The following is a 25,293-nucleotide window of genomic DNA, read 5'->3' as shown; positions in this document are numbered from 1 at the left end:
GTCCATTCTCTACATCTGTGTCTCCATTCCTTCCCTGAAAATCTGGTCATCAACTTTTCTAAATTCCATGAAAGAATGAATTTGAGTCAGTTCTAGTGAGGTGGATGAACCCAAAGCCTGTTTTACAGAGTGAAGTAAGTCAGAAAGAGAGGTGCTATAGTTTATGAATAACATAATTATAAAGTCAGTGACATGTGAAAGACAAGAAGCCCATTCCTATATTTTGAGATAATACATGAGGCAGGATGAGAATTATCCCTTACACAGTTAGCCCAATAGAGACCTGTCTAGGAACCTAACAGGGACTTCCCTAAAGCATATTTATCACCAGCATGCTGCTGCTGCTGCTAAGTCACTTCAGTCGTGTCCGACTCTGTGCGACCCCATAGACAGCAGCCCACCAGGCTCCCCCGTCCCTGGGATTCTCCAGGCAAGAACACTGGAGTGGGTTGCCATTTCCTTCTCCAGTGTATGAAAGTAAAAAGTGAAAGTGAAGTCGTTCAGTCATGTCCGGCCCTCATCGACCCCATGGACTGCAGCCTTCCAGGCTCCTCCATCCATGGGATTTTCCAGGCAGGAGTACTGGAGTAGGGTGCCATTGCCTTCTCCGTTATCACCAGCATAATTAATATGAAATCCACAAATCTTTAAATTGAAGAGGTAGAATGAAGGTTTGCTGACTTGCCTGCTTGTTCTTTAACCAGAGAGCAAGCGTTATCTCTTTGAGGAGCTTGGAGGTAGGTTAAGTTTTATAGCCTGGGTCCCCAGAGCTTTACGTTTGGGAAAACCGCTGAGCATGAACTATTGAGGCAGCCACGGAAGGCTGACCAATAGGGGAACAGCCTGTGAATGCCCCTGTTTTTTCAGGAATTAACCCATATTCAGGATGCTGGGATAGATGTTTACAACTTACAGCTATCCACCTCTCTCCCTCTCTTCCACAGAGTGTATGAAGAATTTAAGTACCACACATATGCAAGGCATAACCTTGCTACTATAATCCCTTCTCCCATATGCTTCTGTTCTTGGAGGATAATGGAGGGAATGCAGATTACAAAGTTATCAAGAAGACAAATATTTGCATTTGGTCAGGAGAAGTAGGAATGGGAAGTGTAGAGGGAAGTGAGGGAAACAACAATTTCCCGAGGATCTCAGCACAAGATAGTTTCCAAAAATATTCCTTGAAATACCATGAATAGACAGTGATAGCAAGATATATGCCCTCTTTTGTCGTCATGGTTAATTGTATTCATCTTCTTTAAGCCGCCACTGGAGCCTGGAACTGTTTTGTATGAAGGAGAACTGTCACAGTTTGCTGAAGACATAAAGAAATGGAAAGAGAGATACGTTGTGGTTAAAAATGACTTTGCTGTGGAAAGCTACGAGAACAGAGAGGTAAGACATGCGTCATTGCTGCTGGCTCTTGCAGTACTCTTAAATGTTGTCTGGGTCGATTGGCATGCCCTGTTCTTTGAGACTGACTGATTCAACGAGTACTAACGGATTCAGGTATTCATTTCCATCAACAGATCCTTACTGTGGGTTATAGTAGGTTCTAGGCGTATCGCTGTAGAGCACACAGATGCTTGCAGTCTGGTGGGCGAGATAGACTTTGTACAAGTAATTACAAGTGAGTATGAACATGGAAGGTTCTACTGAGTGACCAGTGCAGGAACCTTTTCCTGTAATCACTGGGCTTTGAGGTCTGTCCCAGCCACCTCCGACAGCTCTCCCTCTCTGCACTGTGTCTCTGCATCTTCCCAGTCTTAAGCCTCCTGTGTCGCTGAAGAATTATTTATTAAGATTGTGTTTGGATTTGCATGGGTTCTTAAAAATTCAGAACATTTCACACACTTTATTCCATTTATACTTATGGATTTTTTTCATTAGCTTTTCCCTGCTTATCTCATTCTTTTCCTTGTTTGTAAAATGTGGAGAAAGAGAGGTAACTTATGTAAAGTGCCTAGCACCTGAGAGAACCTCAGATTTTATTGGCTCCCATGTCTTTCCCCATCAAAGGTGGTAATGTGGTATAGATGAAAGAACATCGGGCAGAGAATTTGGAAAACTAAAGGTGAGCTCTGGCCTCCGTTAAACTAGAGTGTGAGACTGAATGATCACACTGATTCCTTCTAGATCTCATACGGTACACATATTCAGAGAATCAGTAGATAGATTCTCAAGTACCCTTTGAAATGGATAGTGACTATTTATGGATTAAAGGTAGTAACCAATTTAAAACTCTACTTTCTTGACTCTAAGTTCAAAACTAGTCAAGACATCCTCTACAGATACTCTGAGTAATCACCTCTGATGCTAAACCATTAGGAAGAGGCTTCAGGCTGACAATGTTTCCTTCCCATTTCTGATGGAAAACAGAAATAACATAGAATGCAGATGTATTATACCACTTCCCAGGCATACTTATACCACTTTCTTGGGTAGTCTTATTCTTTCTAACCTTCAATAAGTTAATAGCTTCTTTGGTTTCTCTATTTTAGGATTTTATTCAACATTTGATTTGCTCCTTGAAGCAAATGATCAACACAGTGCAAATAATAATGATAATTACAATAAATCACTTTATATTTCATGTGTCCCACTACTTCATCCCCTCGGGGAAGCTTAAGAAGAGGCAGTGTAGTGTAATGGTTGATATTTTGCACTTTGAACCACACCTTTGCCAGTTTCTAGATATATGTGTCCTTGCATAAGTTATTAATCTCTGTGAACCTCAGTTTTCTCATCTGTAAAATGGTAAGCATGGTTCTTTCATCACGATGTTGTGAGGATTGAACACATGAATGCACGGAAGCCCTTAGCATATGGCCAAGTGCTAGCAGAGCCCAATATAGAGCAGTTGTTGGTATGACAACTAGCTGATGTGGAGGAAACACTCATGAACTCACTCTTGTATTTATTAAAGTTTTCATCACATTTGGCACTAACTGAAGTTTCATTTTGAATCAAATTTTTTTTTCCCCTTTTCATTTTAAGGTTAAAACTTGCCCCCTTGGCTTACAATTTATGAACTATATTGCTTTCTTTGCTTTGCTCATCATTTTCAAGTGAACTTGTTCTGGTTGCTAAGATATGGTCACTGAGTTTGGTAATAACCAATTTTTTTTTTTAACTTGGAAAAAAATGCTCATGCAGTGTGCCATAGTTCCTCAAAGTTTTAATGATAGCCTGTTTATTAATTACAAAAGGATTTTTTTTTAAATTACGCCTAAGATGGAAGTCCTGAGCGGTCCAGTGGTTAGGACTCCAGGCTTCCACTGTAGGACTGCAGGGGCCACGGGTTTAATCCCTGTTCAGGGAACTAAGATCCCGTATGTCACACAGTACAGCCAAAAAAAAAAAAACTTACACCTAAAAGTTATACATTAAATATCTATAAATTACCAATTCTTTTATCAAGAATCCAGTTTTGGCTGGTAATTGAATAGGGGAAAAAATGAGCATTCTTATCTTCATTCTCAATTCCTGCTTCCTGGGGCTGGATTCGTCACCTTCTCACCACTGGGTCATTGACAAGTTATTTAACCTCTTTGAGTTTCACTTTTCTCATTGATAAAATGGAAATAATGTCTAATTGACAATGCTGTTTTGAGGATTAAATAATATATAATGTTTTTAAAAGCCTAGATTAGATAACACAGTTTAGATCTGAGGCCAGTCTGAATCAAACTGTTCCTAAACTTTCTCCAAATCACGCCATTTTCAGTTCTTCTCTCTTTTGCTGTGGGTCCTGATATGCTTGAGCAGTTGATTAGTGGTTCTTACAAGAATGAAAACAGCCTTCTTAGACATACAGGAGTTTGTTTTGTTTGGGTTTCTTCAATCACTATCTTATTGATGCAGAATATGTTATTGCTGCTCCAATTTTGTGGCCATTATTAACATTATTTTAGGTATTCCCAAGAGAACCACCGTGCCAGACTTTAGGTCCCACAGTTTTATGGTTTCAGTTCTCAACTTGCTTGTGCTTGTTAGTCTCACAATTTTCCCTTAACTTATGCCCTCCCTTCAGAGCACATACTCACATTTTATCTTATCTGTATGTCTGCATGAGTATATCTGTTTAACCAAATACTTCACTGCTTTCATGATGCTTTGCAATCCTGTTATGTTTCCCAAACAGCAGAGTGTTTTGTCTGCTGACCAGAATTGTTCAGATGTCATGATATTATAATTCCACCCTAGACCATTTTACTGAAAAACAGCCTCATGTATGAGGGCAAGTGGTGGCATATTTTATCATTGTTACATTTTTATGCTTTTGGTAAAAATCCTTAGCAGCCATAACTGCACTTGCGTGTCCCACAGTCTCGTTAGTCATCAGTCTCCAAGTATTTTGTGCTGTAAATATCTGTATGTGTCGTCATTTTTGTGGTTATTGGAGTGATTCAGGTGCTAGCATCTGAAATGATAAGTGTAGTGCAGAATTTCTAGAAGTTACTGAGATTACGTTTCTCTCCTTTGAGAGACATATCTACAGTGAATCTCCCTGAGATTAGAGACTCTGATTTATCATCTTGTGACCATTACACAAAAGTACTGAAGTACCCACCAGTAGCAAGTACGTAAACATTTTTTTCACCTTAGCTCCAGGAGGCACTGTGACCCATGTCAGGTCAAGTAAAGCTCTACCCTGACTGAAGCAATTGCTCTAGTCTAGAGCTGGTCATATGATCTTGCAAAAAAAAAAAAAAAAAAGCTACATTAATCAAAACAGCATATTATTGGCACAAAACCAGACATATGGGTCAATGGAATAGAATAGAGAGGCCAGAAATAACCCCCCACACTACAATCAATTAATCTTCAACAAAGGAGGAAAGAATGTACAGTGGAGAAAAGATGTTTCTTCAATTCTTTGTGACCCCATGGACTGTAGCATGCCAGGCTCCTCTGTTCTCTACTGTCTCCCAGAGTTGTCTCAAATTCATGTCCACTGAGTTGGTGATGCTATCTAACTATCTCATCCTCTGCCTCCCCCTTCTCATTTTGCCAGTATTCTTTCCCAGTCTTCTCATCTTTCCCAGTCTCAAGGTCTTTTCAGATGAGTTGACTCTTAGTATCAGATGGCCAAGGTATTGGAGCTTCAGCGTCAGTATCAGTCCTTCCAATGAATATTCAGGGTTAATTTCCTTTAAGATTGACTGGTTTGATCTGCTTGCAGCTCAAGGCACTCTCAAGAGTCTTCTCCAGCACCATAATTTGAAAGCATGAATTCTTCAGTGTTCAGCCTTCTTTATGATCCAACTCTCACATCTGTGCATTACTACTGGAAAAACCATAGCTTTGACTATACAGACTTTTGTTGGCCAAGTGGTGTCTCTGCTTTTTTAATATGCTGTCTAGGTTTATCATAACTTTCCTTCGAAGGAGCAAGTGTCTGAATTTCATGGTTGCAGTCACAGTCTGCAGTGATTTTGGAGCTCAAGAAAATAAAATCAGTCACTGCTTCCACTTACCCCTCTTTATTAATATTTGCCATGAAGTGATGAGACCAGATGCCATGATCTTAGTTTTTTGAATGTTGAGTTTCAAACCCACTTTTTCACTCTTTTCTTTCACCTTCATTAAAAGGCTCTTTAGTTCCTCTTCACTTCCTGCCATAGAGTGGCATCATCTGTATATCTGAGATTACTGATATTTCTCCCAGCAATCTTGATTCCAGCTTGTGCTTCAACCAGCTTGGCATTTCACAGGGTGTACTCTGCATATAAGTTAAATAAGCAGAGTGACAATATACAACTTTCTTGTACTCCTTTCCCAATTTGGAACCAGTCCATTGTTCCGTGTCTGGTTCTAAGTGTTGCTTCTTGACCTGCTGTACAGATTTCTCAGGAAGCAGGTCAGGTGGTCTGGTATTCCCATTTCTTGAAGAATTTTCCATAGTTTGTTGTGATCCATACAACCAAAGGCTTTAGCATAGTCAATGAAGCAGAAGTAGATATTTTTCTGGAATTTTCTTGCTTTTTCTATTATCCAGTGAATGTTAGTAATTTGATCTTTGGTTCCTCTGCCTTTTTAAACCCACCTTGTAAATCTGGAAGTTCTCAGTTCATTTATTGCTGAAGCCGAACTTGAAGGCTTTTGAGCATAACCTTACTAGCTTGTGAAATGAGCACAATTGGGCGGTAATTTGAACATTCTTTGGCATTGCCATTCTTTCGGGTTGGAATGAAATCTGTCCTTTTCCAGTCCTGTGGCCACTGCTGAGTTTTCCATATTTGCTGACATACTGAGTGCAGCACTTTAACAGCATCATCTTTTAGGATTTGAAATAGCTCAGCTGGAATTCCATCACCTCCACTAGCGTTGTTATTAGTAATGCTTCTTAAGGCCCACATTACTTCATACTCCAGGATGTCTGGCTCTAGGTGAGTGGCCATACCATCATGCTTATCCAGGTCATTAAGATTGTTACTGTGTAGTTCTGTGTATTCCTGCCACTGCTTCTTAATATCTTCTGATTCTGTTAGGTCCTTGCCATTTCTGTCCTTTATCATGTCCACCCTTGCTTGAAATGATCCCTTGATAACTGCAGTTTTCTTGACAAGATCTCTAGTCTTTCCCATTCTATTGTTTTCATCTATTTCTTTGCATTGTTCACTTAAGAAGGCCTTCTTATCTCTCCTTGTTATTCTCTGGAACTCTGCATTCAGTTGGGTATGTTTTTCCCATTTTCCCTTGCCTTTCACTTCTCTTCTTTTCTCAGCTATTTGTAAGGCCTCCACAGACAACCGTTTTGTCTTCTGACATTTCTCTTTCTTTGGAATGTCTTTAGTCACTGCCTCCTGTACAATGTCATGAACCTCTCTCTATGGTTCTTCAGGCACTCTGTCTGCCAGATTCAATCCCTTGAATCTATTTGTCACCTCCACTGTATGATCATAAAGGATTTGATTTAGCTCATACCTGAATGGTCTAGTAGTCATACCTGAATTTCCCTTGTTTCTTCAATTTAACCCTCAATTTTGCAGTAAGGAGTTTATGACCTAAGCCACAGTCAGCTCCAGGTCTTGCTTTTTGCTGACTGTATAGAGCTTCTCCATCTTCAGCTGCAAAGAATATAATCAGCCTGATTTTGGTATTGACCATCTGGTGATGTCCATGTGTAGAGTTGTCTCTTTTGTCGTTGGAAGAGGGTGTTTGCTGTGACCAGTGTGTTCTCTCGACAAAACTGTTAGCCTTTTCCATGCTTCATTTTGTACTCCAGAGCAACACTTGCCTGTTACTCCAGGTATCTCTTGACTTCCCTTTTTGCATCCCAATCCCCTATGATGAAAAGGAAATCTTTTTTGTTATTTACAAGGTTTGTAGGTCTTCATAGAACCATTTATCTTCTCCAGCATTAGTGGTTGGGGCATAGGCTTGGATTACTGTGTTGTTGAATGGTTTGCCTTGGAAACAAACTGAGATCATTCTGTCATTTTTGAGATTGCACTGAAGTACTGCATTTTGGACTCTTGTTGACTACGATGGCTACTCCATTTCTTCTAAGGGATTCTTGCCCACAGTAGTAGATATAATGGTCATCTGAGTTAAATTCACCTATTCCAGTCCAATTTAGTTCACTGATTCCTAATATATCAGTGTTCGCTTTTGCTATCTCCTGCTTGACCATGTCCAATTTACCTTAATTCATGGACCTAACATTCCAGGTTCCTATGCAATATTGTTCTTTACAGCATTGGATTTCACTTTCACTATCAGATGCATCCAACACTGAGTGTCCTTTCTGCTTTGGCCCAGCTACTTAATTCTTTCTGGAGTTATTTCTCCACTCTTCTCCAGTAGCATATTGGACACCTTCGGACCTGGGGCTTCATCTTCCAGTGTCACGGTTTTTTGCCTTTTCATACTGTTCATGGGGTTCTCATGGCAAGAATACTGGAGTGGTTTGCCATTCCCTTCTCCAGTGAACCACATCTTGTTAGAGCTCTCCACTATGACCTGTCCATCTTGGGTGGCCTTGCATGGCATGGCTCTTAGCTTTATTGAGTTATGTAAGCCTCTTTTCCATGACAAGGCTGTGATCCATGAAATCAACTATCCTTCAGTTTTCAAAAAAGGGGGGGAGGGAAATTTTAAGATTTAAATTTTAAAAAAAGGGCTGGGATTGGTTGACTCCTGACCTAAAATGCCCAGGGCACAGGCCCAGCTTCAGGTGCAGTTGGATTCATGGCTCCAGTGATATCAGAACTCAGTTTGCTCTTTCTTCCATCTGAAATCTTTGCCTTCATTCAGCCCAGCTTCCTTACCAGGCCCAAATCTCCATGGCAAGACACCTTCAGACTTCTCCACAGTAACAAGATGGCAGCCCAGTGTCCTGTCCTCACCTTCTCTCAGAGTTGAGGCTTTCTGTCAGCCTTGCTTGCAAGTCCTGAAGCTCACTATGATTGGCTTGAATCAGGTCATGTGATCATTCCTGACCCAATTGCTGCATCCAGGATATAACCAGTGGAAACTGTAAGAACCTTTCTTGCTGACCCTAACACTCACTCTGATTGGACATCCTGAGGTCATGTGCCCTTCCCTGTCCCAATCACTACAGCCAGAACATAGCCAGTGAAAAGTATAAGAGCCTTTCTTTCTTTTTTGGTCCTAGAGCAAGTCCTGATGTTTGCTATGACAGAGGCTTCTGGTGCAAAATATAATTTTTGTATAAATGGCTCTTACTCAATGATATAGTGTGGGAATTTCTATCTCTGAGTGTATAGTGTCTGGGTTGTCTATTTCTAGTATTCCTGATATTTCCCAAAAACCCAATGAGGAAAAAGTCCACTCATTTTTGCCTTTCCTTTCTTAGGCCTATCAGAAAGGAGCTCCCCCTAAAAGCCGAATTCTTCCAGCTGGTGGCAAGGTGCTAACCTCAGAAGATGAATACAATTTATTATCTGATCGGCATTTCCCAGACCCTATTGGTGAGTTACTGAGCATTCCTTCCCAAGACAAAATTCCTAAACATGTTCTGTTTGGTTAGACCAGTTCTTCTCAAGGGTGAGGGTGGGGGGATTTCACTCTCCAGGGACATTTGGCTGTATCTGGAGATATTTTTGGTCATCACAACATGAGAGGATGGTGCAATAGACATTTAGTGAATAGAAGCCAGTAATTATTGCTAAATATCCGACAATGCACTGAACTGTCTTTGACGCTGAAGAATCATCTGGCATTAAATATCAACAGGCCAAGGTTGAGGAACCCTCGGCTAGACACACATTCTCCATAGGCAAGTGGAAGATATAATTTCTGTAATTCAGGTAAACCTTGTACCACTTCTATTACTTTAAATCATATTTGGTAATACACAAGTCAGTCACTGTGTTTCTAGCATATAGAAAATATACTGTTGGTCAGATATCTTGAGGCTTTGGAATAATTGCAAGCTTTACACAGGGCAGCAAAAATAAATGTTTCGGGCCCAGTCTGTGAAATGTACAATCCCATCTTTCAGTAAAACCTGTCAGAAAACATTATTTTTCTAATTTTAGGATGATTTGCAATAAAATATCCTAAATCAACAAAATACTTTTTGTAGGCATTAGGCATTAGAGTAACTCTTAGGTACTGTGTAAAAAACCATTGCATTAATTAGCATATCTATAAATAATAGCTGAATACTGCTATAGAAAGAACATTGAACTGAGAATTCGAAGACTGAATTTTCATCTCGTTCTGTGATGCTTATCAAGCATTTTCCTTAGCCATTGCTGAACCTTTTTGAATTCTGTTTCTCCTGACTCTAGGGACTTGAAATTGAAAATCTAGAAGGTTATTACCAACTCTAACATACTTTCATTTTCATTCATTTCACTTTCTCCATGCCGAGAGTGTAAGGGATAATATACAGACCAAATAGAGCGTTTCATAGAGATTCATAAACTGTGGATAATGTAATAACTCCATTTGGCTTTGTGTAAATCAAAGCACACAATAATTACTTAGTTTCTTGAAGAGAGTCCTGGTTCTTATTAATAGGTGTAATCATTTCACTGGAATTTATGGGGGAAAATGTAAAATAATTTTATCAATTGTTATTTCAGTGCAGAATGCTTAGGGTATTGTTTTTAATAACGCTATTATAGGATTAGTACATGAACCGTAAACCTAGATTAACAAACTCTTACTAAGTAATTCAAGCTAAAACAACACTTTATGTGTACTATGTGTTTTATTATATTTTAATGTCTACTCATGTGTTTTCTTGGCTTTGGAGCTGCCCCTAGAAATGGGGATACCAACATGTTGGCTCTTTAGAACCTCTTAAAAGAACTTTCCAATGAAATCCGTCAGAGCAGATAATACATTAATTGATTTATTGATGAGATCAAGTCAGAAGGAATGAAAAGGAATAAAAAACACAAGGCCTGGATGACTACTGCCACTTGACCCAGAACTTCAGACTGGGGATTTCAGTGACTCTTTAAATTGTATGTTGTGGCCTTCTCAGTTTTAAAAACAGAATATTCTATAGGAGATCATTTGCGATATCCTTGTAACTCAACTCAGAAAAAATGCAGACTGGAAAAAATGGCATCTGGAAAATTATTGTAAGAGGTTAAGTGAGTTATAACTAGAGAACAATAGAAATGAATTTTATGGGGCTTGCCAAAGCTTTGAAACGTAAAGGGTGAATATTGCTTTCAATTGTTTATACAATATTGTGACATCTTGGAAAGGGCAAGGAGTGTTGTTTCACAAACTGTGATTGCTATGTGATTCTAATTTTATTGAAAAGAATAAAGGCACTGTAAAGATTGGAGGAATTAACTTCACTTGAGCAAAAACACTAACGGGTTTATCAATATAGGTCTTCTTTACACAGTAGTTGGCCAAAACTTAGTGGCGTTGGCAAACCAAACTGCAGTGGAGGCTGGAAATGTAGTCTTTAGTCTATAATGGCACTTGCTAAACTAAAAATCAGGGATTTTATTAGAAAGAGGAGAGGATAGAAATGTGTTACAGCCAGAGGTCTCTGCTACAGTATTTAATCATTTATTCATTTGTTGGCATTCGTATGCTGATTCATTCCTTGGTATTTTGCTTGGGACTGGTGAGCTCAAGATTGTGCTCACAACATGTTCAGCTTTATTAAGTTCAGAAATGGAACTCCCATGTATGCCCCAAGAAATCTATTCTATATCTAAACCAATCTCAGCTTGCCGGTAGCAGGAGTCTGTTCTGCAGCTTTCCTCATGGTTATGATCCATTTCTTGGTATGCCCAGTGCTTTCAGTTGCCTCTTAGTAGGTCCCTCTCCTCTTGCTTCCCTTGAGATAGTGCCCATTATGTGGGCAGGGAGCCCAGAATTCATTTTTCCTTCTGCTTGTTTTCCACGACTCTAGAAACAAGCTGGGGCTCATTTAAATGAATGCAATATCATAGAAATGGAATGCATGGAGAGGAATAAAGTTTAGACAGGACATCTGAGTAATTGTATGGCTCAACTTGAGTTTCTTGGAATTGATTTTGAAGAAAGGGCTGAAAGTTCTATTGTTTCAGGCTTTAAAAATTTCCTAGGACCACATAACATATTTATTCATTTAACAAACTGTAGTACAACGTCTACTGGGTTTGTATGCTATGAGTTGAGCACGCAGAGATATGTACAGTGGAGCCTCCACCCTCAAGGAGCTCCAGGGCAGTGGTTCTGCTTCTGGGGATAATTAATTGGAGGTGGTTGTTGTTTAGTCGCTCAGTCGTGTCCAACTCTAGCCTGCCAGGTTCCTCTGTCCATGGGATTCTCCAGGCAAGAATACTGGAGTGGATTGCCATTTCCTTCTCTTGGGGATCTTCCCAACCCGGGGATCAAACCTGCATCTCCTGCATTGGCAGGTGGATTCTTTAGCTCTGAGCCACCAGGGAAGCCCTAATTGGAGGTGGGGGATGTTTACCTCACTTTATGTCACTCACTCTGAGTGTGAGAACCAGACACAAACACAGATCATTACATTTTGAGAAGACAAGGTAGGGAGCACCCTACTGTCTCTGGTGGCAGAGGGTGGTGCCAACAAAGGCATCCCAGAGGAGGTGGCTTTTGAACTGAGTTTCGAAGGATGAATGAGAGTTTTCTCTGCAAAAGTATGATAGAGGGAAAGGAGAAAAAAAGAAGCATGAACTGCAGAAGCAATACGCAAAGTCATAGGAAGGATGACGATACCTCCCTCGGGAGAGTAGAGAAGAGAGTGGGGCAGAAACCAGCGCAGAACAGGGTAAACACCAACACTTAAAGAAAGAGATGGAGAGAAGGGCAGAGGAACCAATAAAAGTGAAAAGGGGCAGTGATGTTTAAAAAGCAAGGAGAAGGTCACCCTCCTGGAAGTCAAGGGAAGAGAATGTTTTCAAAGGAAGGGGTAACTGGGTGCAACAGATAATCCCTGATCAGGTTGAAAGGGTGGGTAATAAAGAAGAAGCCATAAGCCGGCAGTAAGGATGACATCAGTGACCCAGGCAGTTTGGTTTGGGGACTGGTGAAGAAGGAACAAGTTTAGGGTAAGAATAAGGGTTGATGGCATCAAAGCTGCAAATGCTGGTTTGGCAGTGATTGAGGGGTGGGGGTGGGAAGAGAGTGGAGAGCAGAGAGCAGAGCTGGTGAATCGGGAGCTGGTAGGGTGAGTGTCCAACAGGTGGACACAGTGGCAGCCAAGGAAAGACCCCACTCTGACTGTAGCTCATTCCAGATGAGGAAGCTGAGCTCGATTGTGTCTGATGGCCTCAGCCATCCCTGTGGATAGGAGATGAGGCCACCTGCTCGAGTGAGGCAGGTGAAGCTGGTGGCGGCATGCAAAGGGGAGCCTGGACTCTCCTTTTCCCCGACCCTGTGAAGACATTTCATACCACAGCCTGAAGTAAGCTCTCACAGCCTGAAATAGGAATTTAAAATAAGACATAAACATGTTAAGATATCTTGGTGTTTTCCGTGTTTCTTCAGCAGCCAATGAGAAGGAGAACACACAGCCCTTTGTGGTCCTGCCCAAGGAATTCCCGGTGTACCTGTGGCAGCCCTTCCTCAGACACGGCTACTTCTGCTTCCAGGATGCCGCTGGCCAGAAGAAGCTCAGCGCTGTCCTGAGTGACTGCATCAGACATCTGAATCACGGTATGGCAGGCTGCCCGCTGGGCCCCGCTGGGCTGCCTTTTCTCGACTGGCCTGATCAGTCACCTATAGAATGATTTCTTGAGAGAGCCACAGATGGTGTTGCCTTGGGGAAGGAGAGGGAAGCTGAGTGAGGTGTGAGTTTTGTGCACAAAGAGCGCAGTCGATTTGCTAGCTGCTTAGTCTAGGCAGGATATGCTGTATGTGTGTGTGTAGATCGTTAGTTGTGTCCGACTCTGCGTCAGCAGGGACTCTAGCCCACCAGGTTCTTCTGTCCATGGGATTCTCCAGGCAAGAATACTGCAGTAGGTTGCCATTTCCTCCTCCAGGGGATCTTCCGGACCCAGGAATTGAACCCTCGTCTCTTATGTCTCCTGCGTTGGCAGGCAGGTTCTTTACCACTAGTGCCATCTGGGAAGCCCAGGGCAGCAGAGCCTCAGTGCAGCAGGATGTGGAGTAGGTGTCTGAGGGCCCATGTAGGCAGAGCACCGTATTCATGCATACGATTTTGAGTATAATGCCTCCTCCTCCTCTTCCGTCCTGATTGGCTTTTTAATATTTATTTTCATTATATTTATTTTTGGCTGTGTCTTTGTTACTGCACGTGGGCTTTCTCTAGTTGTGGTGAGCAGCTTCTCACTGCGGTGTCTCCTCTTGACGCAGAGCACAGACTCTAGGCACGTGGGCTTCAGGAGTTTCAGTGCTTGGACTTAGATGCTCTGTGGCATGTGGCATCTTCCCGGACCTGGGATTGGACTGGTGTCCCCTGAATTGCAAGGTGGATCCTTAACCACTGGACCACCAGGGAGGGCCCTGTCCTGACGTTTAAAAAATCTCAGTGACATCAAGAATGAACCAGTTGTCCCTAAGAAAATCCTAGCCTTATGACATTTCATTTTCTCACTTTTATTTCCGAATTAGTTACTCAAAACTTTAGGATACATAAGAATCACCTGGAAAACTTGCTGAACAGATTTTTTTGGCTCCACCTACAGATATTTACTGGGTCTGTGGTAGGGCCCTGATTTTGCATTTCTAACAAACTGCCAAGGGATACTGATGCTGTTGGTCCACAGACCACACTTGGCATGGCATTGCTTCAGATTGTGTTGCCTGTATATGCTGATTTAACTGTTATGTCTATAATAAAAAAGACTGCTCATTCTTGTAAGTGGTATTCTTGAAAAGTTGATATGAATACTGGTTTTTCTGGACTCCACGAAGCCTTCTGTTACAGATGATTGAGCTGTTTGTCATTTGGCAGTTGGAAAGCTAACCAGTCAAATGTTATTGCAAGCTTACTCTGTGCCAGCCTCTCTCAAGGTATTAGGGACAGAGTAATGAACCATGCAAATTCCCTTTCTCTGGGGTCTACATTCAGACTGGAAGGAGGAACAAACACTTGCACCAATTCAGAGGACAACTTGATTGTTGTCAAAGATATGTGTTAAAGGGTAACTAGAAGTTGTTGCACAGGGAAGAATGGAGAAGGCTGGTCAGAGGAGGCCCCTCTGGGCAGGTGACATTTGAGTTGAGTCACCTCATTCTTCTGTGCCTTTATTTCCTAATAAAGTGAATTGTATTGTACACTTTGGAGAAGGAAATGGCTGCTGCTGCTGCTAAGTTGCTTCAGTAGTGCCTGACTCTGTGCGACCCCATAGACGGCAGCCCACCAGGCTCCCCCATCCCTGGGATTCTCCAGGCAAGAACACTGGAGTGGGTTGCCATTTCCTTCTCCAAGGCATGAAAGGGAAAAGTGAAAGTGAAGTCGCTCAGTCGTGTCCGACTCTTCACGACCCCATGGACTGCAGCCCACCAGGCTCCTCTGTCCGTGGGATTTTCCAGAGAAGAGTACTAAAGTGGGTTGCCATTTGGCTACCCACTGGAGAATTCCATGGACGGAGGAACCTGGTGGGCTACAGTCCATGGGATCACAAAGAGTCAGACATGACTGAACAACTAAACACAAACACGTATTGTACACTTAAAGTTCTGAGGTTTCCCTGAGAGTGTCAGTTCCACAGAGCAAAAGTTGCTAGTGATGCTTCTCAACCCGTTCTCGATTTTAGCTGGTGTAGTGATAGGAGGCTAATGGAAAAAGATAATGTCACTCTATTTTGCTATAGCAACTCTGAGTAGCATTTGTCATAACATTGGCTCATAACTCATTAGGGACTTTGTAGAAATGTTACCCTTATTGATATCTCGCCTTGTGGTTTTGATATTTTAGAGAGCAGAGACTTTCCCAGCACTGCCAGCACCATCTGACTCATCTTTTCAGTTCACCTGCCCCTCTGTGTGCAGGGCCGTGGTCTAGTAGGAACATGCCATGGGCACTGAACACAGAAGCCGCGAAGTTTCACTCGGCAGAGCATGTTCTCTACCCCGCCAAATGGGGCTGGCTTCATTCTCCCTTCATGTACATAATAGGAATTTCTCTGGGGAGGTTTTGGAAGCATTGTAAGCCTGCATTTAGAGTCCATTTATGGAAGATATCAGTCGATTCAAAACCCCACTCTGCTCTCCAGTATGTTATCAAAGGCACTGAGATAATGAGGTCCAGTCACGTGGCCCTAGTTCTTCTGTGTCACATTCCTCTGTCCAGAAAGCTCACTGAGGTTTTCTGCAGACTTGGCATGACTTGGCAGAACTTTCCCGTGGCTCCCGTCAGAACCAGAGACCATCAGAACATTATAGAGAACTGTTCTGGATGGCCATGGGCCAATGAGCCCATGGATCTCTCCTTTCCTGCCTCTGTTTCTTTGTTTTTGACTACACAATGTACCACTCATCTTTACTGAGTCACTTTTTTTGGGTTTCAATCTCTCCCTGTTATTCATTGTAGGATCTGGAGTAAACCATTAAGAGATTTCACAAACTCCCAGTTAACCATTATTTTTTTCCATAATTACCCGAAGTGTTTAGAAATAGGTGTCAAATGAATGCTGTAATAGGACCAGAAACCCTGAGGGGGCTGCGGAGAGCCTACAGCCCTCCATCCCTAGGTGACTGGGCTCTGGGCTGTATGCTTGTATTGTTGATGGGCGCTCAGGCCAGCGTGTGCCACCGCTGAGAATTAGGTCTGAGATATCCTAGCATCTGACGCTGAGCTGCTATTGATCCATCCATTCACAGGTCCTTAGGGATCTTTCTTCCCTAGTTTTATTGAGATATAATTGACATATAGCATTGTTATTAGTTTCAGGTGTACAACGTAATGATTTAATACATGATCATTGTAAAATGATCAGCACAAGTTTAGTTAACACCTGTCACCTCAAGAGGTTAATAGCATTTTTTTCTTATGAGATCTTTTAAGATCTCTTCTCTTATCAACTTTGTAATATATAATACAGTATTGTTAACGATAGTCACCACGCTGTACAGTACATCCCCTGATTTTATTTTATAGCTGGAGGTTCATACATTTGACCCCCTTCATTCATCCTACCCCCGTCTCCTCTGGCAACAACCAATCTGGTCTCTGTTTCTAAATTCAGTTTGGGTTTTTTTTTACGATTCCACATGTAAGTGAGATCGTACAGTATTTGTTTCTCTCTGTCTGACTTATTTCACTTAGCATAATGCCCTCAGGAGATCTTTCAGGGAAGATCATCTCATTACCTTCATGGTAAGTTCCACCCAGGGTTTCTGTCACTTGACGTGGGCGTTGGGGTGGGGGGGCATCCCAGGATACCTCCTGCTATGTTCAAATCCCACCACACAGCCCAAGCCACTTACCCTAGGAGTTCTGGGTTCAAACTGGTCTAAGTACCCATGTCCATTCATTCTGAATCTGGAACCACGTCTTCTGTTCCTCCTTATGGAAGGGGTTTGTCCATATTTAACCCTGACAAAGGGCCTGATTACACCCTGCTCTTGGACAATAAGGCTATATTCCAAGGCAGGTAAGGACAAGTAGAGAGCTCTCTGCTCCTCTTTCCTTCAAGAGACGGCGCTTCCTTTGTGTGCCTCAAAGATTATTTACATTCCTAAGGAGCACAGAGATGTGTGTGTATGTGTGTGTGGTTGTTGTTATTTTTTAAAATTTTTATTTATTTAGATATTTACATGTTTGTTTGTTTATTTTTGGCTACTTCAGGTCTTAGTTGCAGCGCGCGAGTTTCTCTCTAGCTGTGGAGTACAGGCTTAGTTGTCCCACAGCATGTGGGATATTAGTTCTCAGTCCAGGGATTGAACCCACAGCCCCTGCATTGAAAAGCAGATTCTTAACATCTGGATCACCAGGGAAGCCTCTGTTGTTTTTATTTTTGACACTCTTTCATTGAGCAGGCATAAGAAGATTCCACAAGAGTGATCTTTAGCATCCCCCTCCAACACACTGGACTAAATACGAAGCCCATTGTGGGAGCGGGGAAGGGAAGGAGAAACTTCCCCTTTAGTTTTTTTGGCTGGTAGTTAACACAAGATCGATTAACGGTAGAAAACCAAATTTATAACCTGTGGATGGGGAATTCACTTAAGTATGAAGAATTTCAAAGACAGCAGGATATGGTGAGATTTATATATATTCTGGACTATGGAGAAGGAAGTCGGGGGTCTGAGGCTTCAAAGGGAAGTAAGGTAATTCAGGGTTCTACATTCATAGGAAGATAGAAGCGTTAATGTTTGGTGAACAAATGTTTGCTGGGCCATCCAAAGACAGTGAGACACATCCATCAACAGAGGAATAGATAAAGAGGACATGGTACATACATATAATAGAATATCATGCAGCCATCAAAAAGTGAAATAACACCATTTGCAGCAACATGGACTAGAGATTGTCATACTGAGTAAGTCAGAGAAGCAGAAACGTGGTATGATATCCCTTTATATGCAGAATCTAAAAGGACATGAACAGATGGACTTATTTACAAAATAGAAACAAACAGACTCACAGAAATCAAACTTATGGTTGCCAGGGGCAAGGAAGGGGAGAAGGGACAGTTAGAGAGCTTGAGATGGATGTGTACACACACTGCTGTATTCAAAATGGATAGCCACAAAGACCTACTGTGCAGTGCGAGGAACTGCTCAGTGTTGTGTGGCAGCCTGGATGGGAGGGGAGTTTGGGGGAGAAAGGATACATGGATATATATGGCTGAGTCTTTTTGCTCTCCACCTAAAACTATCACAACAGTGTTAATCAGCTATCAGTTCAGTTCAGTTCAGTCGCTCAGTCGTGTTTGACTCTTTGCGACCCCATGAATCACAGCACGCCAGGCCTCCCTGTCCATCACCAACTCCCGGAGTTCACTCAGACTCACGTCCATTGAGTCAGTGATGCCATCCAGCCATCTCATCCTCTGTCGTCCCCTTCTTCTCCTGCCCCCAATCCTTCCCAGCATCAGGGTCTTTTCTAATGAATCAACTCTTCGCATGAGGTGGCCAAAGTACTGGAGTTTCAGCTTCAGCATCATTCCTTCCAAAGAAATCCCAGGGCTGATCTCCTTCAGAATGGACTGGCTGGATCTCCTTGCAGTCCAAGGGACCCTCAAGAGTCTTCTCCAACACCACAGTTCAAACGCATCAATTCTTCGGCACTCAGCCTTCTTCACAGTCCAACTCTCACATCCATACATGACCGCTGGAAAAACCATAGCCTTGACTAGATGGACCTTTGTTGGTAAAGTAATGTCTCTGCTTTTGCATATGCTATCTAGGTTGGTCATAACTTTTCTTCCAAGGAGTAAGCATCTTTTAATTTCATGGCTGCAGTCACCATCTGCGGTGGTTTTGGAGCCCCCCAAAATAGTCTGCCACTGTTTCCACTGTTTTCCCCATCTACTTCCCATGAAGTGATGGGACCAGATGCCATGATCTTCATTTTCTGAATGTTGAGCTTTAAGCCAACTTTTTCACTCTCCTCTATTACTTTCATCAAGAGGCTTTTTAGTTCCTGTTCACTTTCTGCCATAAGGGTGGTGTCATCTGCATAGCTGAGGTTATTGATATTTCTCCCGGCAATTTTGATTCCAGCTTGTGCTTCCTCCAGCCCAGCGTTTCTCATGATGTACTCTGCATAGAAGTTAAATAAGCAGGGTGACAATATACAGCCTTGATGTACTCCTTTTCCTATTTGGAACCAGTCTGTTGTTCCATGTCCAGTTCTAACTGCTGCTTCCTGACCTGCATATAGGTTTCTTAAGAGGCAGGTCAATAAGCAGGGTGACAATATACAGCCTTGATGTACTCCTTTTCCTATTTGGAACCAGTCTGTTGTTCCATGTCCAGTTCTAACTGCTGCTTCCTGACCTGCATATAGGTTTCTTAAGAGGCAGGTCAGGTGGTCTGTATTCCCATCTCTTTCAGAATTTTCCACAGTTTATTGTGATCCACACAGTCAAAGGCTTTGGCATAGTCAATAAAGCAGAAATAGATGTTTTTCTGGAAATCAGCTGTACTCCAATACAAAATAAGAAGTTAAAAACGACCGTGGGACACAGAGGACTTTGATCAAAAGGCTTTGCTAGGTTCCCCTGTCTACCACACTTAATACTTTGCTATACTTATCTATGGTGATGTCTTCTTTCTAGGACAGTCCTCATACCTTAATTCTTTTAGTCAGCAAAGGGGAAGTTAAGAGGCTCTTCCTGAGTCTTTCGGGGCTTTGATTGTTTTCAGCTCAAAATAGTCCTCATACTAGAGTGGCACAATTTGGGGTGCCACTACGTAATCAGTCCCATTACGTGACACGTGCCTAGAGCAATTGCTGTCCTCTGTCCTTTTGGAATTTTACTGCAGGGCCTTTTCCCAGATGGGAGAATTCTAGGGTTCTTAATGTCCACTGCTACAAAAATGGGTCTTACATAAAGCCAAGATGATCTAAGACAGTCCTGTTGTCCAAAATTCTATTCATAATTGTAGTTTGCAAAATATGATCCTTGTAGTTACAGAGGTGTTGTTATTGTTCAGTCACTCAATTGTGTCTGACTCTTTGTGATCCCATGGATTGCGGCACACCAGTCTTCCCTGTCCTTCACCATCTTCCAGAGCTTGCTCAAACTCATGTCCATTGAGTTGGTGATGCCATCCAACCATCTCATCCTCTATCGTTCCCTTCTCCTTCTGCCTTCTATCTTCTATCTGCCTTCTATCTTTCTCAGCATCAGGGTCTTGTAGTTACAGAGATGTAGTTAAAACTATTAGCATATATAAAGGGCTGTACACATGCAATGTGGAATAATGATCATTATCAATGTGAGTCTGTCCTTCCAGCTCAGGAAAATCATTCCTTGGCATAAGAATTTTCAGGAAGGGGGAAAAGTGTTCCTGGCAGGAGGAATAGGATTTGTTGGGACTGGAAAAGAGTCAAAGCATAGACTATTAGAGGAACTAAAAGAATTTCATGTGGCTGATGCTCAGAGAGGAGAGAGATGCCAAGTGAGGATGGAGAGATGGAGCCAGTCTATAAAGGGCTGTGTGAAGCATATTAAGGAATTTGCACTTGATTCGAGCACCAATTGGAAACCATTGAAAGGTTCCAAGCACAGAAGCAGGTCAGTCATATTTTCATGCTAGAAAGGTCACACACACTGGCTGCTGTGTGGGCAGTGGATGGAGGGTAGCCACTGGGATGCCAGGAGGCCACTTAGGCAGCTTTGGCAGGCAAAAGATAGTGGTAGCTTGCACCAACGAGGTGACAGTTTAGGTGGCAAGAGGTGGCTGAATAAGAGAGATATCCAGAAGCAGAATCAACAGAACTTAAGGATAGATCATGTGCAGAGTGAGGCGGTGGGAGAACCCAAGGAAGAGCTCCAGGTTTCTGCCTTTCTCTGAGACGGGCACCTTGTGTGAAAGAGGAGCAGGCTTTAGTGACTTCCCTGGTCAGCCAGTGGCTAAGACTCCACGCTCCCAGTGCAGGGGGCCTGGGTTCAACGCCTGGTTAGGCGATTAGATCCCACATGCCCCGACTAAAAGATCCCAAATCTTACAACTAAGATCAAAGATCCTGTGTGCTGCAGCTAAGACACGGCACAGCCAAATTAATTAGTTAATTTGAAAAAAAAAGGAGGAGCAGTTTCCAGGGAAAGTTTGTTTTCAGTGCTGCAGGTGTTGAGCTGGGGAAGTCTAGGGACATCCAGGTGAGAGAGTCTTGTAGACGGATGCCCAGACAGAGCTGGACAGCAGGAGTGCAGACACGGGGGAAGTCAGCAGCCTGCATGTGGTCATCAAAGCCACGACTAACCTTGGAGAGAGGATATAACTTTTAAGCTCCTAGAAGACAGAGGAGAAGCCGTTGGCTGAAGGCCTGGCATCTGGTACAGGCTCTGCAAATATATCCACCCTCCATCCTCAGGAATAGTTGCAAATATGCCCATGGGGGGCAAACTATGGGGAGCGTGTTCAGGTAGCCTACAGATGTTTGCACCCCAAATCTGTAAACATTAATGCAGAATAGATGGGTGATCTTGTGTTAAATACTAACTTCACTCACTACATGGATCTGTGATTTTACTGTTGAACATTTAAGCAACATGTTCATTAGGAATACCAAGCCATGTGAAATTCAGTAACTCATTTAGGTTCTCTGACTCACCCACTCAATTGCCAATGTCTCGTCTGTAGTTTACTTCAAGTTCACTGCTACCAACCTGCTTTGGACTCATAAAAAAACATTCTAAGAGGCTTTCAGTTGATTTTCAATTACCTCCATCTCCTTTCATGTGTAATGGTCAGATGAATCATATTTAAACACAATTGTTTTTATTAAAAGCCTTCAGCAGCACTGCCATTTTTGAAAAAATGAAACACTTCATTCCAAAGAAACTGGTTGTGTATGCCTGATTTCCTCCTCAAGTACAAGCTTCCTCTCCCCTAACCCTGCTGCCCTGCCTCACCCACCTGCTTTTAATGGAAGCTTGACTCAGACATTTTGGACCTTCTTATACACCTGAAACATTCACTCCTCACCTCTTCACATTCTCTCTTGGTCCTTTAAGAACAAGCTTCAGACTGACCCCTGCCATGAAAGCCCCAAGAATAACTTCACCTGTGTCTATTATCTGTTCCAGTGATTGGATGCTTATGGCGTTCATTTTCATGTCTGGGTGTCCCCGTTCTCTAACTCTATTATAAATTCCTAAGGTAAATCTTGTATCATCCTGTGCCCCACTGTGTGCATGCATGCTAAGTTGCTTCAGTTATGTCTGACTCTGTGCAACCCTTTGGACTGTAGCCTGCCAGGCTCCTCTGTCCATGGGATTCTGCAGGCAAGAATACTGGAGTGGGTTGCCATGCCCTCCTCCAGGGGATCTTCCCAACCCAAGGATTGAACCCATGTCTCTTATGTCTCCTGCATTGGTAGGTGGGTTCTTTAACACTACCTCCTCCAGCCCTTGTGTCCTGAAGTGCTCAGGTAAATATCTTGTTTCATAAAATGGTTCAAAGACACCAATGAATTAATAATGAAAGTAAATCTGATTTCAGAATTTGTATGATTTTAGAGATGACAATTATAAATGTGGTTTGAATAATTCATGAATATACTGGCATGAGTAAGTGAAAGAATTGTCAGTATAAAGCATAACAGATTTGAGTAATAAAAGAATCACACATTAGGGCATCATCAGCAGAAGAAGGTGATGCTGGAACCAAGGTGCAATGCTGGCAAAGTTTGGTTCAACAGTCCTCTGCTGGCTTGAAGGACAGCCAGGACTGCCACTAAATAAACACCAGTTGCTGTCATCATAAAGAGGGCACAGTGGAATATCTGGGAAGCTTAAGGGCCCCTGCATTGGAAAAGATAGTATTAATATATAAAAAGGTTCTTTCTTAATGAAGAGAACACAATAATGTAGAGACACTTCGCAAACTTCTGCTTTAACTCAGACTAATTCAATCACCTATTACATTTATGTCATCCAAGGGTGTGTGTAACGGAGTGAGTTAGGCTGAATGTGGAGCTGTAATTGTGATTAAACTTTGGAATCAGTTGCTGTCAGGGTTGTATGCCTTGAGCTCTTATCCCAGAAATCCCATGCCAAATCAAATGCCTGTGTTAGATTGGATTTTGACACTTGCACATTTTCAGTGTTCAATTAATGCTGCTGAATTAAATTGAATTTTAAAACAGAAGAGTCATATAATTCAAATTAGCTAGAGCAAATCCTTTTCGGTGTGTTTATTTGAACACCCATCACCACTTATGAAACAAGTTTATTACTTGAGGGACTAAGTGTCTGACATGGGCATCAATCAATTTCAACTGACAATATACACTGAATTTTCTTTGTAATGTTTGAAAACATATTTCTGGATTTATGGCACATGGTTGTTTTTATATACACACATATCTATGAATTAGAGAATTCTAACTGTGCTTGGGGATCCTAAGTGGCTCAGTGGTCAAGAATCTGCCTGCCAGTATAAGAGATGCTGGAGACGAGGGTTCCAGCCCTGGGTCAGAAAGATCTCCTAGAGAAGGAAATGGCAACCCACTCCAGTGTTCTTGTCTGGGAAATCCCACAGACAGAGGAGCCTGGCATGCTATAGTCTATAGGGTCGTAAAGAGTTGGGCATGACTGAGCGGCTGAGTACGCATACACGCAACGGTGCTGGCACTCTTTCGGACACTTTACTACAAATGAATGATGTTTGACTGGACATAAATAAAAGTACATTTTTTATAAAGACCTCTTTGAATGCTTTTACTTACAAAAAGAATTTCATTGTCCACATTTGTTTCAATGCATTAAAACCTCTATGTGTTATAAGTAAAAATGTTTGCTAATTACTGTAGACATCAATTTCCAGTTTTCATAGACTGTCCCCAACAAAAGTTTTTAAAGGATTCTCTCCGCTTGGAGACTGGTCTCTCCTTGAGTTAGTTTAGTCTCTCCTTGTGTTAGTGTGTGCTCTTTGCCTCACACAGGTAATACTCAGCATATTCTAAGTATGTGACATTCATATGTGAATGTCATTTTTTCTTAAGAAGTTATCGTTTTCCCCTTTCTGACTCTTGTTTCAGAGAAGGCAATGGCACCCCACTCTAGTACTCTTGCCTGGAAAATCCCATGGGTGGAGGAACCTGGTGGGCTGCAGTCCATGGGGTTGTGAAGAGTCAGACATGACTGTGTGACTTCACTTTCACTTTTCACTTTCATGCATTGGAGAAGGAAATGGCAACCCACTCCAGTGTTCTTGCCTGGAGAATCCCTGGGATGGGGGAGCCTGGTGGGCTGCCATCTCTGGGGTCGCACAGAGTCAGACACGACTGAAGTGACTTAGCAGCAGCAGTGAGGACATAGGTTGGAATACTTTAAATATAATAAATCTAAAATAAGCCAGACAGAGAAAGACAAATACTGCATAGTATCACTTATATGTGAAATCTAAAAAAAGTCAAAGGATAGAAACAGAGGAGAAAAGTGGTTGCCAGGGTTAGGGGAAATAAGGAGATGTTGGTAATAGGGTACAAAGTTTCAGTTATAAGATCAAACGGGTCTGAGGACGTAATGAAAATGCGGTGACTGTAGTGATAACACTACGCTGTGTAACGAAATTTGCTAAAAGAGTAAAATTTAAATGTTCTCACTGCCCCCCCCCAGGATAAATACATGAGGTGATGAATGTGTTAATTAACAAGATGAGTGTAATCCTTTCACAATGTCTATGTACATTAAATCACCATGATGTACATTTTCAATGTCTCATAATTTTATGTCAACTCTATCTCAATAAAACTGAAATACTAGGTCTCAACATGTTTTATTCATATTATGTATACTTAAGAGATTTGGTTAAATTACTTGAACTTCTCAAAGAGCTGGAGCCAACTAACTTGTAGTGTCCAACTCTTTGCGACCCCATAGACTGTAGCCTGCCAGGCTCCTCCGTCGACAGATCTCTCCAGGCAGTAATACTGGAGTGGGTAACCATTTCCTTCTCCAGGGGATCTTTCTAACCTAGGAATCAAACCCAGATCTCCTGCATTGCAGGCAGATTCTTTACCGTCTGAGCTGCTTGGAATTAGTTCAGATTTAAGAGCTGGACCTGAAAAAACAGGTCTCCATCAGAGACCAGAATAAACAGAACTTCTCCTCTCAGCCACTGAGCATTTATCACCACCCATATATATATATATATATATATATATATATATATATAGTCTTTGGTTCATTTGCTGTCTAAAGCTATGTTGCCATTGAACTACTGTTGAATATTTTTTTTGGCCTG

At 42.1% G+C, this 25,293-nt stretch overlaps 1 protein-coding gene across 1 annotated transcript in view; it reads left to right on the top strand.

The window, feature by feature from the left end:
• Nucleotides 1–25,293, top strand: part of NIBAN1 (niban apoptosis regulator 1) — a 174,466-nt gene that overhangs the window by 77,241 nt on the left and 71,932 nt on the right. The window contains exons 3-5 of the mRNA XM_015099360.3: nucleotides 1,264–1,395; nucleotides 8,825–8,939; nucleotides 12,949–13,116. Of these exons, the coding sequence (XP_014954846.2) occupies nucleotides 1,264–1,395; nucleotides 8,825–8,939; nucleotides 12,949–13,116 (415 nt within the window). The remainder of the gene's footprint in view (nucleotides 1–1,263; nucleotides 1,396–8,824; nucleotides 8,940–12,948; nucleotides 13,117–25,293) is intronic.

This window comes from Ovis aries, chromosome 12 (assembly GCF_016772045.2).
Source record: "Ovis aries strain OAR_USU_Benz2616 breed Rambouillet chromosome 12, ARS-UI_Ramb_v3.0, whole genome shotgun sequence".
NCBI lineage: Eukaryota > Metazoa > Chordata > Mammalia > Artiodactyla > Bovidae > Ovis > Ovis aries.
The sequence above is the reverse complement of the archived record's forward strand: the minus strand, read 5'-3'. Positions and strand labels throughout refer to the sequence as shown.